The sequence below is a fragment of the Hydra vulgaris genome, chromosome 07 (genome assembly GCF_038396675.1).
Source record: "Hydra vulgaris chromosome 07, alternate assembly HydraT2T_AEP".
Taxonomy (NCBI): Eukaryota; Metazoa; Cnidaria; class Hydrozoa; order Anthoathecata; family Hydridae; genus Hydra; species Hydra vulgaris.
In genome coordinates this window covers 34,263,717-34,276,730 of record NC_088926.1, presented here as the reverse complement: position 1 = coordinate 34,276,730, position 13,014 = coordinate 34,263,717, and the positions used below count along the sequence as shown (strand labels likewise).

The window sequence follows — 13,014 nt, the reverse complement described above, 5'->3', positions numbered from 1 at the left end:
ATGGAAAAAGCATTTAAATAAAATTTCTCGAGTTAAAAGAAATGATTGTATGCCAAATTGAATTTGTATGCCAAATTGAAAGTTTTGAACAAAATGTTTGATATATGTTTGTGCAATTGATATGACGTAGGAGTAGAAAAGAAGAAACGCAGATATATTTTTAAAGTGCCAATGAAAGAATGGGATGGATTTATTGGATAAAAGCAATGCAAAAATTAACTTGGACCACTTGATCACTTATCTACTTTAAAAAAATACCGAAACACAAAAAAAAAAATTTGTAACAAGGCAACAGCAGTTAAATACATATAAAAGTGTAGAGAAAGAGATAGATCGCAATACTGATGATGATTTGTATGAATCTGAGAAAAGTATTGAATCAGATGCATTTTATGATGAAAATGACAAACTTTATGAATCTGATAATTTCTTAAACAATTGTTATCAATATAGGATTTTTTACGATGAACTGGATATTGTGGCAGATTGTTATTGTGTCAGTTGCAGAGCAACTGCTGCTATTGTTAATGGTGCTCTAAAAGACATGGGAATACTAAATGAATCAAATATACTTGATGGAAAAAATGTAGAACAAAAAAGACGTGTTGGACAAAAAAATGTAATTTGGAGAAAATGTGAAAATTTGATATTACAATGTATTGGTTTTTATGGAAGAAAAGACAATACAAAGCAACTACAGGAATAGTTAAAGAAGAACATATTACAATAGTTGGAGAACCAAGCAGCTATATATTCTCCATTTAATATTTGAAACTGGCAGTAGTGGTTCTTTAAATGCTATCTTATGTGATGCATCTGTAGTAAACACTGGTAAGTTTAAAGGAGGGATAAAACTAATAGTAACAGAACTTAATGGATCAATACAGCGGCTCATTTGCCAACTTCATTTAAATGAACTTTCATTTGAACATGTGTTCGAGTAAATTTATGGAAAAACTTCTGGCCCAACATCATTTAAAGGAGATATTAGTAAAAAATTAACGGAAGACTTAACTAGCTGTAGTTCCTTTCGAAAAAATAAAAAGGGCTTTTCATATACTTGCTGATAACATCCTATGCACCAGGATGGTTCTACATTAAATCTCATCGTTTGGCAATAAATGGCGCTCAAAATTTATGGTATCTGGCTCAATTAATAAGAAATGCAGTTATTGATGTAAAATATACTCATATTTTGCCAACACTGAGAATATATTATTGGCAATGATAAATGATGAAAGAAAAGAAGTTAGAACTGCAGCCATACAAAGGATACTCAAGTTCAGAAATACTAACGAACCCAATAGACATTTTAAACTTCCTGTAACATTAAATCTTAGAGCCAATAATTACAGTGAATGAGTAAATTGGGACATTGAGGAAGTTAGTTCACCACCTTTACTGAATGTTTTTTAAATGAAGGTATTTTGAAAGCCAATGACAGTCTATTAAGTATTCCAAAATATCCTTGTCGTAGTCAAAATATGGAAAGAATTGTTTGAATATTAGGCATTAGAAATTAGATATGGCTATGAAAAGCGTTATAAATTTGTAATCAACTTGTTGGAATCTAGGGGAAAAATTCCTTAGTTTGATTGGAAAGCACAACGGAAATAAGATATTTGAATAAAGATATAAACAAAAGTAGTTGCTATAAAATCTGATTTTGTGTGTGACACCTACGAAGGTTAGCACAGACCTCAAAATTACTATACAATCTTTATATATATATATATAGGAACCCCACACAATATGTTGTTTCTTGAAAAAAAAATTGACCCGCCCTAATAGTTATACAGGAGTGATACTAGGGTAATTGAATATATAGAATATTTTTTATGAAAATGGTAAAATGTATTAAATACAACACTTTTCACAATAAAGTTTATTTTATTTAATTGGATAGATGAGACAGTTGTCATTTTGACGTATAGTATATAATAGTATTTTAGTAGTATATGGGGAGACCGGGACTAGTTGGCCGCAGGGGTAAGTTGACGAACTGCGTTTATCTTTAGAGCCTATCATCAGAAAGTGACAAAAATTACTCAGAAACTTCCTTATTGACTATTTCATCATTCACTGTAGTATTGTCAGGATTCGCGCATGCGCATGGGTGATATTGAGATTTATGCGTTTTTTGGACAAAAACGTAACTTTTAGAACATCGCTTCCTTTTTACTTTACAAAGAAAATATTTAGTCGTATGAAAAAAAAATTATTGTAAAAGTTCCAGTCACAATTGGTTTACTATATCCAGTCAGATTTTTTTTTCAAACCTGCCGTTTTTCAGGATCTATAGACTGTTTATTAAAAAAAAAGCTTTCGGGGTAAGTTGACAAATTTTTCACGGGGTAAGTTGGCTCATAGCATTTGCTATGGAAAAAAATATTTATTTTTGTAAAATATTTTTTTTTTTTTAATTTTTAACAATATTGAAAATATTTATTCTTACAAAAAAATTAAAAAAAAAATTTTTTTAGTTTTTTTTTTCCACAGATAAAAGGTGGGCTACTGTTTGGCTTTTATACGGACTAATATTTGGTACCAGCTAAAAGTAATATTAAATTTTGGGATAAAATTGTTGCAAAAATTAATTTTACAAAAATTTCTATTAATTTCGCACTTAATAGTGCATTAATAATCATTTTTATAGTTTGCGCCAACTTACCCCGTGTTGGGGTAAGTTGGCGCAAATTTTTTTTTTTTTTTTGAGGGTCCGGAAGGCCCCAAGAATTTTTTTTGTAAATGAATGCAAATTTTATAAGATACTCTAATCCATACTCTTTAAGACTACACTTTAATATTTTAAAAAAAATGTCCTGTTAAGGCTACAGAGCTCATAGAGTAAAAACCGAGCCAACTAGCCCCGGTCTCCCCTAATAGTATTTTCAGGTGACGCAAAAGTTTCCTATTGTTTTGCTATTGTCATTTATAACAATTGATAACGCGGATATCTTGGTATTTAAACAATCAGTTGAATGTCCATCTATTAATACGTCTTTGGTCTGACAAATGGACCTACATTTCTAAATTCTAATATTTAATAATGATTTATTCGAATCGATTTTAATAATAATTTACATTTTCGAATTTTCGTTATTTGTTTTAGGCCTGAAGAAGATTACGATGATGATGAATATGAGGCGTATGAAGAGTTTTTAAAGATGTCTGGTCAAGTTTAGATTTGGCAATGTATCAGTTTATAAAACGGATTTTTTTAAATTTGTTCCTTATCTCAAAAAATTTTTATCTCAAACGGACGATATAAAAATAGGTAGTAAAATGATTGGTCATTTTTTTTGCTTATGTTTTTAAATAGATAGAACATCTTGTCTTGCGTTTTTCTTTTTTGTTATACATTTTTATAAAAAGAGAAAAATATTATTTAAATATATATATTGAGAAAACTTTATCGTGTAAGTTTTGCTTGCATTTATTTTTAACTTTATCGCACTATTGTTTTAACTATATCTCCCTAATAATATAATTGTTTTATCTGCATGTTCGATCAGCCATATTTTTAAAGCCTGTTTTTTACGCGTGTAAAATTTTTTACATCAAATGAGTTTCTTACGGTCTGTAAAAATCAAGTTTAATGCTTATGGCGGTTCCTAAGGAAATCCTTTGGATTAGCTAAGATTACGCTGACACACTTTAAAATAACAAGTTCCAAATGAAATTTTTTTTTTTTTTAATTTTTATAATTAGTTTTACTAAAAAGAGAAGTACTAAAATAAACTTTACAAGACAAAGCCTATGCAGTCGTTGGTTAGTAGATTGTTTCGATTTAAGAAGTAGTTATTTAGATGGGTTGGTAAATAAGTAGCAGTAACTAGAAATTAAAAAATAAAAATCGAAGAAATTAATTATTTTAAGAAGCGATAAAGAGGTAATTCATAAATAGTGATAAACTAGGCAATATGTCTTTTAATTAGGCTTTGCTCAATAAAAATTTTTGATTAATAACATTTTAAAATGTCTTACTCAAAAATCACGAGGGTTGTCTCAAAATTGTGTGTTTTCTATATTTGTAAAAATGTAAAAGAGAACATTTATTATTGAAAGAGTTAACAGTTAAAAATAGACTGGATTTTAGTAATGAAAAAATTACAAGTGGAGTTTGTGATAACTGCAGAAAATTGCTCCAAAAATTTGATCAAGTTGACAGAAATGTTTTATTGCCTGAGTTATATATGAATCAATTCATGTCAAGTCATTCAAGTCAACTACTCAAAATACTCTCAACGGAGAAGGTATAATTTGCAAAATTGGGAAAGAAAGTCTAATAAAAAACATCCAGTGAATTATAAGTAAACAAATGATACATGCTCGTTATCAAGTTCAAGAGCTTGATGATGAGCATTTTGAGTGTTGAGAGAGTTGAAAATTAGCTGAATTTTGTATTTATTTTGAATGAGAAATAATATTGTCTATTAAAATGTGATGTTTCATTATTCTGCGTATACTGTAAAATTAGTAGCAATTTGGTATTCAGATCCATATGCAAATTGAGAACATGCTGTTTTGTTTTTATACCAGTTGTTAAACAAATAGCTTAAAGAAATTAAAAATACTTTAGAAAAAACAAAATTTTGTTGACAAAAAAATTTTTTGACGCATACCTTTACAGCAATATCTAGTTAAAAAAAAAAGTACGTGTATCAAAAAAAGCGTTTGTTTGAACCAAAAAACGTTAGTCAAAACAACAAGTTGTTAGAGACTTAAGTCTTTCAGTCAAAACAACCAATTATTTGTGACTTAAAATTACCATACAAAAATAATTATAATAAAAAAAAGACGTTGTTATTTGCCAAGAAAGCAAATTAAGTCTACAGGCCTCAGAAAGTCTCTGGCCTGTATTTTATAAAACCACACATGCTGCATTTCAAAATAATTCGCGTGCCAAAGTAAATATTTTTAAGATACAGAGTACAAAGTATTTTAGATTTAAACACACGATCTTGTCTCCGCGTTGACTAGTTGATCTTTCATCGTAGGGCAGAGTTAATTGGCTTAAGGCTTTTTATTTTTTTAAAGCGTAACCGAACTTACACATAATTTCACATGCTTAAACCGTTTTTACCTTATCGTTCCTGCTTTAAATACTGTATCAAAAACCTATGCACAAAAAAGTTAGTTGATATTGATAAAGTCAGGTGCTATTGTAACTAACACTACCTGCTATTAACTAACACTACCAGGTGCTATTGTAACTAACACTACCAAAGTTATTGATGCATCAATAACTTTGTTATTGATGCATCAATAACTTTAACATCAATAACTTTAACATCAACAAAGTTATTAATGTCAGCTTTTGTTTTACCTAAAGAAGTAGCAGATTACTTATTTCATCGTAAAATGGTTGGGGAAAAGCCCTTTCCTTCTTTTTTGCGATCTTTTGTTACTTGAACTTTTGTTACTATGTACGCTAGTTTAGAGGAATGCTTTTTACTAAAAAGTACATTAATTTTTTTCTTGGTTTATTGCTATAGTTTTTACAAACTCTTATAAAATATTAATGGCTAAAAGAACGTAAGTAAAATGTTCCTATAGCTAAAAGAATATAAATAAAATGTTGTTTTTATTTGCGCTTTTTTTTTTAAGTTAAATTTTTTTTTTTTTACAAAAGAACTTTTAAGTGATGTGACTTTATACATAAAATGACAATAAAGTTACTAAAAAGTTTGTAAATAACAAACAATATACACTAAAGTTTAATAAAACAACAATAATAAATATTTAGATTTTGACGAGTGCAATTAATTACAGTGACGTAGAATCAAGATTAAGCAAATTATCCATTGAGAAATCATGTGGAGTTGATCAATTGAGTACTGTCATTTTAAAAAATTGCGCTGAAGAACTAGCAATGCCAATCACATTGATATTTATGTCTTCGATTGATAAGAGCGAACTACCTAAGCAATGGAAATTTGCGAACATTACCCCAATCTTTAAGAACAAAGGCAGTAAGCTAGAAGCGAATAATTATCGACCAGTATCACTGACTTCTGTGCCGTGTAAAATTCTGGAAAGCATAATAAAAGACTCACTTTTGGCACATTTTACGAACAATAAATTTTTATCGAAGTGTCAACATGGATTTGTTAAATCTAGATTATGCACGACAAATCTCATGGAAACTGTGGATTATTTAACAGAAAATATTGCACTGAATCGTCCGGTAGATGTGGTTTATTTAGACTTTGCGAAAGCTTTCGACACAGTGCCACACAAAAGACTCGTTTTAAAATTAAAAACGTATGGAATTACAGGAAAGCTGCTAAAGTGGTTAGAGGAATTTTTAAAAGATAGAAAGCAACGCGTAGTCAACGGTGATACTGTTTCGAGCTGGCGCGATATCTACAGCGGAGTTCCGCAGGGATCGGTAATTGGCCCGATATTGTTTGTTTTGTTCATAAATGACCTGCCGGATAGAATACAAAATGTAGCCAAGCTCTATGCAGATGACACCAAAATAATGATCGATGTGAACTCAATAAAGAAAATAAAAAGTCTTCAACGAGATATAAACAGTGCTTGGGACTGGTCTAAAGAATGGTTAGTGAAATTCAATAAAGAAAAATGCGAAATAATACATTATGGAAGTAACAATCCAAAACACGATTATTCTATGGATAATGTTGTCCTAGGACAAACTACTATTCAAAAAGATCTAGGCGTATTATTCTCAGCAAACATGAAATGGAGACAGCAAATTATATCATAAATTGCAGCTCGAAGGCAAATAAAATGCTGGGAATGAATAAAATAAAAACAAAATAAAAACACATTTGTGAAACTGGATGTGCAGACTCTTAAAGTCTTATACGTGACGTTTGTTCGCCCAATAATTGAATAGAACTGCTCGAGAAAGTTCAACACAGGGCTACGAGACTCAATCCGACTCTGGCAAAAATGAAATACGAGGAAAGACTGGAGATTCTTGGCCTCAGCCCATTATGTGAACGCAGACTTCGTGGAGATTTGATCCAGACTTATAAGTTATTAAATAAGATTGAAAATGTGGACTTTTTAAACGGTTTCAAGCCTAATGATTTTCAAATATCTAGAGGAAACGGTGTCAGGTTTGAACGCGAAAAAACAAAGTGCAACTTAAGACACTCATTCTTTACTAACAGAATAACAAAACCATGGAATAAACTACCTAAAGATGTAGTTAATGCAAAATCAGTAAACAGTTTTAAAGCACAATTAGACAATTGGCTCCTTTTAAATAAAATTAATACTGACACGGCTGTCTAAGTGTGTTATTTATACACACACTCGTCGTCTTCGGGCGGCTACAGCATCTACTACTACTACTATAATAAGTAATCAAAAATAGATAAAACTTTCTATTGAAAAAATTCTTTCTTTACTTTTTCATGCAAAAAAAGTTAATTAGTAGAAAAGTCAAAATTAGGTAAAACTATTTTGTTCCGAAAAAAAAAAAGTCAACGATACGATATGCGCAATTCAGCATTTAACCAATCCACGCCTCCTTCCTTACCAATGCTGCATATAAGGTCAAAGCCGGCTTCAAATCACGGACCTCCAGTTCTGAAGTCAGGGCTCTAACCACTTCACTACGGCTGCATAAGCTTATTACACAAGCTGCGTGTTTCTAATGATGATGAAAAGCTTTTTTTTTTTTTTTTTTTGAGCGCTACCCCAATATATTATTTGCGTAATTTTTATGACAATGATTAAACGAGTAGTTTAATTGTGTCAACAGCTGATTATTTATTATGTTTTTAAATTTATATAGAATACCTATGCATTTTGCAAACTTAGAAGAGGTATTAATAATGTTTTCAAGTTTGAAGTTTTATCAAGACCATTTATATAGGGGAACGTCACTTTATTTCGTTTAAAATTAAACATCTGTTGACATTTTTATTTATATCTTCTTATTTACTTTGTGATTGAACATGTTAAGATATCAAAATAAACCACAAGAACGTTGCTAAATGTTCTTTTAGAGCTTTCTTGTTTTCACGCAGCTTTTTTTTTACATCTTTATCGCGTTGTTCTTTCATTTTGTCTTTATCGAACTTTCGTTTTTGTCAGATCAAACTCTCAACATTCAGTTTTGCAAAAATTTTTGTTTTTGGAATTTTATACTATTTTGCAGCTTTGCATGCACTCATTAACTTATTTTTCACATCAGTGGCGACAGATTTTTTTTTTCTATTTCAAGTTAAAGAAATTCAGAAAAAACTTGGACAAAATTCATTGTGTTTATGTACAAAATAAAGTGACATGCCTATATTGCTTTAAGTTAATTAAACAAACAATTGAACCAAAATTTTAATTATGTAACATTAAAGTACTAAACATTACCTTGACAACGTGTTATAACTCGTTAAGATATATTCGAAAAGTTTAAACGAGTGAAAACGATTTATTTTAAACTGTATATTTACGACGAATTAAAAAAAAGAATCTTAAATAAAATTATATTGAAAAAGTATTATTTGAAGCATTTTATATATGATGCGGAAATATTTAAGAACTGATTATAAAAAGTACATACTTAATCTGTTTTATGATTGCGTTTCTAATTTATTATCACTAGTTGTTAACGAGATATTTAAACATATATAGAACATATATAGAGGGATACTTATATAGTAACGGGTCCTAGGAGGAGGGGGAAGGAATGGGGTTAAAAATTTTTTCAATATTGCTTAAAAATTTTTTTAGATACAGCGATAAAATGTCTAGTATAATAAAAACCATATTATTATTAAAAAGCATGCAGGCAGTTGGGTTTCTCATTTCCCGTAAATTTAGCATCCCGGGATTCCCGGTGTGTAACTTATTTATCCCGGGATTTCCCGGCATTATTTTTAATAAAAAAACAAACGGTTTCTGACAAATTTATCTTAGCACGCTAATCTATATTACTATTTAAAATAAAATATTGTTTTAAAAAACATAAGCAATCAATTGATTTGTCACTTAATCGTAAACGAATTTTTCCCATAAATAGACCCGCGGCAGAAAAAGCTCTCTCCGATTCAATTGATGTCGGCTTGATGGTCATTAATGTGGAGTATATTCTTTCTGAACTTTCGCTACGTTTTCCAGTTGCCTCAAAAAGTTTGATTTCTTTTGTGAGGTTTTTTACATTTCTAATAATACAATTGATGTCGGCTTGATGGTCATTAATGTGGAGTATATTCTTTCTGAACTTTCGCTACGTTTTCCAGTTGCCTCAAAAAGTTTGATTTCTTTTGTGAGGTTTTTTACATTTCTAATAATACAATTGATGTCGGCTTGATGGTCATTAATGTGGAGTATATTCTTTCTGAACTTTCGCTACGTTTTCCAGTTGCCTCAAAAAGTTTGATTTCTTTTGAGAGGTTTTTTACATTTCTAATGTCTTCTAGAGCTGCTTTTTCTACTTGTTTGACATTACAAATAGTCGCATCCAATTTTTGCTCAAGTGTCAAAATACTTTTGCCTAATAAATTTGGAGCAACAGGTTGAGGTATTGATGGGTCAGAAACCATGCTTTCATTATCACGACTCACTTTAACTATTTCATTATTTGATGAACTAGTGCTAACATCCTCTATGTACAACCTGGTATAAATTTTTTTTGCTGTTGCTTTTAATGCATGTTTGGACGGTAAGAGTAGTTTGTTGTTGATATTTGATTCCTGATTATAACTAATTGGGTTGTTTAAAAATTTTAGTAATCCAATTAAATTGGCATTTCTGCGTTCTTCAATTCTCTGCTGCACAGATTGAAGCAGTTTATTACCTATCAAATTTTTTTTCTGCGCCAAATCATCCAAGATGAATATCATTACACCTTCTGCGTCAAGTAAAGTAGCATTATTTCTACCAAGTCTTTCTATTCCAATTTTTATCGGTTACAGAGAAATTCTTATGGCGTTCATAATCGCATATTCATCTTCGGAGATATTCAGAACTTCTTTTAAATCATTGCTTTTAGTATAAATGTTTTTACTTTAAGGAATCTTCTTTAGTCTCTCCCAGTCTTTCTAGCATTGCAACAAGACTATTCCACCTTGTTTTGACATCTAATATCAGCTTCAGTTCTTTATGAAACATAGATTTTAGGTAGATTTGTAAAACGTCATTTTTAAAAAAATAATTTGCGGAACATTCAAACCACTTTTCGAACCTTCTGAATTGTGAAGGCTATATTTACGCTCTTTTGTAAATCATCAATAAACGTAACGCCTGTTGAGCTGTATGACTCATCATTACAGTCAAATACATCATCAAACTCATCGTAATCGCTCAAACTTTCATCATAATCTTGCGATTCAATACATTTTGCTGAAGAGTCTGACTTTTTGTAAAGAACATCACATACTGCCAAATAAAGTCCGTGGGCATAACACAGCTGATGTTCAATACCACTTAGCCATCCAAATTTTTTCATTACGGATGCTCTGTCAGTGACACTAGCTATGATGTGCTTTTTTATTGATAAATTGAAATCTGACAGTTTATTTTCAATCAGATCAACCATTTTTTCTGCAGGAAGTGATCCAACTATCGGAGTCAATCCCAGGTTCCAGAACTTTGTTAATAAGTGTAAATTTACATTTAAACAACGTCGATTTTTTAAAGACGTATATTCGTCTAAGGATAAAGAAAATCGCGACCCGCTAGATATCTCTTTTGTTATCTCTAAAACTAAAGTTGGTTTAGCCAAATCATATTGTTTTTTTTATCATACTCATAACATGGGTTGGATTTTTTGGTAATAACATGCCTTTTTCAGACAACGATTTTCTAATAAATTCACTTTTTGTTAAGGCATTTATTGAGAAGCCATCCACCGTTGCTAGCTTTGACACAATTTCCTCGATAGTCTGCTGTTTAACAAACAATGTGATTTTCTTTTGCACAATTTTAATTTCCGAACCAGTATCTTCATGTTTACGCTTCATATTTACATCCAAATCTTTATGTGCGTTTTTTAAATGACGAAGGAGCCCACTTGTCGAAAATCCTTTGCACATTATCTTTACACTGCACTTTTTGCAAATTGCAGATTCGCCAGATTTTTCTTTACAAAAATACTGCCACGCTTTCGATCCATTTACAATTGACATGGTATAACTAAATTGAATCGTAAAACAACTAAAGGTAATGTTATAAATATTTCTTACATATGTATGTTATCTTACGTAAGACTTTATATGTCTTTGTTAGCCGTTTTTTAAATACAAAAATTATTAAATATTTCAATACAGAAAAATGTTTAATTTTTCAATAATTTAGAAGTTTAAAAATCAAACTTACTGTTTTCGTCGCAAGAAATCTTTTTTATATTTTACTCATATTTTATAATAATGAGAAAAAAGATAACATCGCATTGCAAATTGCAATGCATTCCTTGAGTTAGATAGTTTAAGATTTCAATAATGTTTCTTGTTGTGCTAGGTTTTAATATAAGATATGAACACATAAAAATGCAACTAAATGCAATAATATTTTTCTTATTTTTTGTCGAATTAGTTCAAACAGTTATCATACGTAAAATTAAAAAAAAATTATGTTCCGGGATATAACAGTGATATCCCGGGAAATTCCGCTGCCACTTTTATCCCCGGGATCCCGTTTGAGAAACCCTAGCAGGCAGGTTTACAAAATCCTGAAACTTTACTGTTAAACCAATATATACCTTAAAATATCTGGAGCACATGGGAAAGTTTTTATAAATTATAAGTTTTTTATAAAAAAAGAATTAAACCAATAAGAAGTGACACAATTTTTCTTTGTTCACCAAGCCGATAATAACAAACCTCCAAACGTTTATCATTATCAACCCGGAGAGCAACAAAAAAAACTAAGCGCTATGTCGCTCATCAATAGTTTTTTTTTAAGTCATAATTTGGTCTTAAACTCATTAAGCATTGCAATTTTCTAAAGTTCTTTAGTTCATAATTTAAATTCCATACCTTTGGTATGGAATATAAATTATGAACTAAAGAACTTTAAAAAATTGAAAACACAGTTGCCGCAAAAATTAACTTTTTGACTGAATGTAATTGTTATTTGAAAACCTAATAAGGTAACTGTTCTGGTCTGTTTTAAACAGCGGGTAAAATATCTGAGGAGATATTTTTATTAAGTTTGAACATAAATTTAACAAGATCATAGATATTTATTTGGTATTTATTATATTTGGCTTAATAAATAATGTTTGGGAATGTGTGATATGGCCCACATTAAAAATGATTGAATTTTGCACACTAAAAACTGCATCATCAGAAAAATTGATATAGCAGTTATTACTATTTGGTGTTTGATAAGTTTATGAGGTTTTAACAAAATTTTCAAGTAGGGTAGACCAAGGTCGAATGTATCAATTTAACTTAGAGCCGAAATTACCGAGAGACTATTCAACATACACAAAAAGCAATAGTGCATCTGTATAGCTAATATATTCAGCTATTTAATGAATGTAATATGACGGATTTCAAAACAATAATAACTGAAAAATAGAACAAAGTTCACAAAATCGGAATGTGATACAACCGTCCCGGACCCCAGAGCGGTCGAATCACTTCTTGGAGTCAATTGTACGGCAAGCTATTAAGGAATTACTGGTCTTTCCATAGGGACATTCATTTAAAGACACATTTTCAGCTAATCTTTTTTATTAATAGAACAATAATGCAAGCGAGGTCCAATATATTATGTTTTTATACCCACAAGACAATACAACAAATGAAAAAAATCTATAAGTTCTAAAAATATATAAATGTGAATTATTTCACTTAAAAATTAACAAAAATATTTCGAAGTGTAAAAATATTAAGAAGAAAATAAAAAAAAAGAGACACTATTAAACGAGACAACCTTAAACTTTTTACACTTAAACTTTTTAAGTATTTTTGCATCCAAAAAATAAACTGTGACTCTCTATTATGACGTTTACAAATGAAAAATAATATCTCAAAAAATATCAAAAAAGGTAATAAAGAAAATATACAGTCAATCACAAAAACA

At 30.0% G+C, this 13,014-nt stretch overlaps 1 protein-coding gene across 2 annotated transcripts in view; it reads left to right on the top strand.

The window, feature by feature from the left end:
* The window catches only part of LOC100201888 (uncharacterized), a 64,454-nt gene extending 61,003 nt beyond the window's left edge, over window positions 1-3,451 (top strand). Inside the window, exon 11 of one of the 2 annotated variants that reach the window (XM_065801682.1) lies at window positions 3,113-3,451. In XM_065801682.1, coding sequence (XP_065657754.1) covers window positions 3,113-3,185 — 73 coding nt within the window. In that variant the 3' untranslated portion in view covers window positions 3,186-3,451. The remainder of the gene's footprint in view (window positions 1-3,112) is intronic. The other variant, XM_065801683.1, reaches the window with a different exon arrangement.
* Window positions 3,452-13,014: the final 9,563 nt, after the last annotated feature.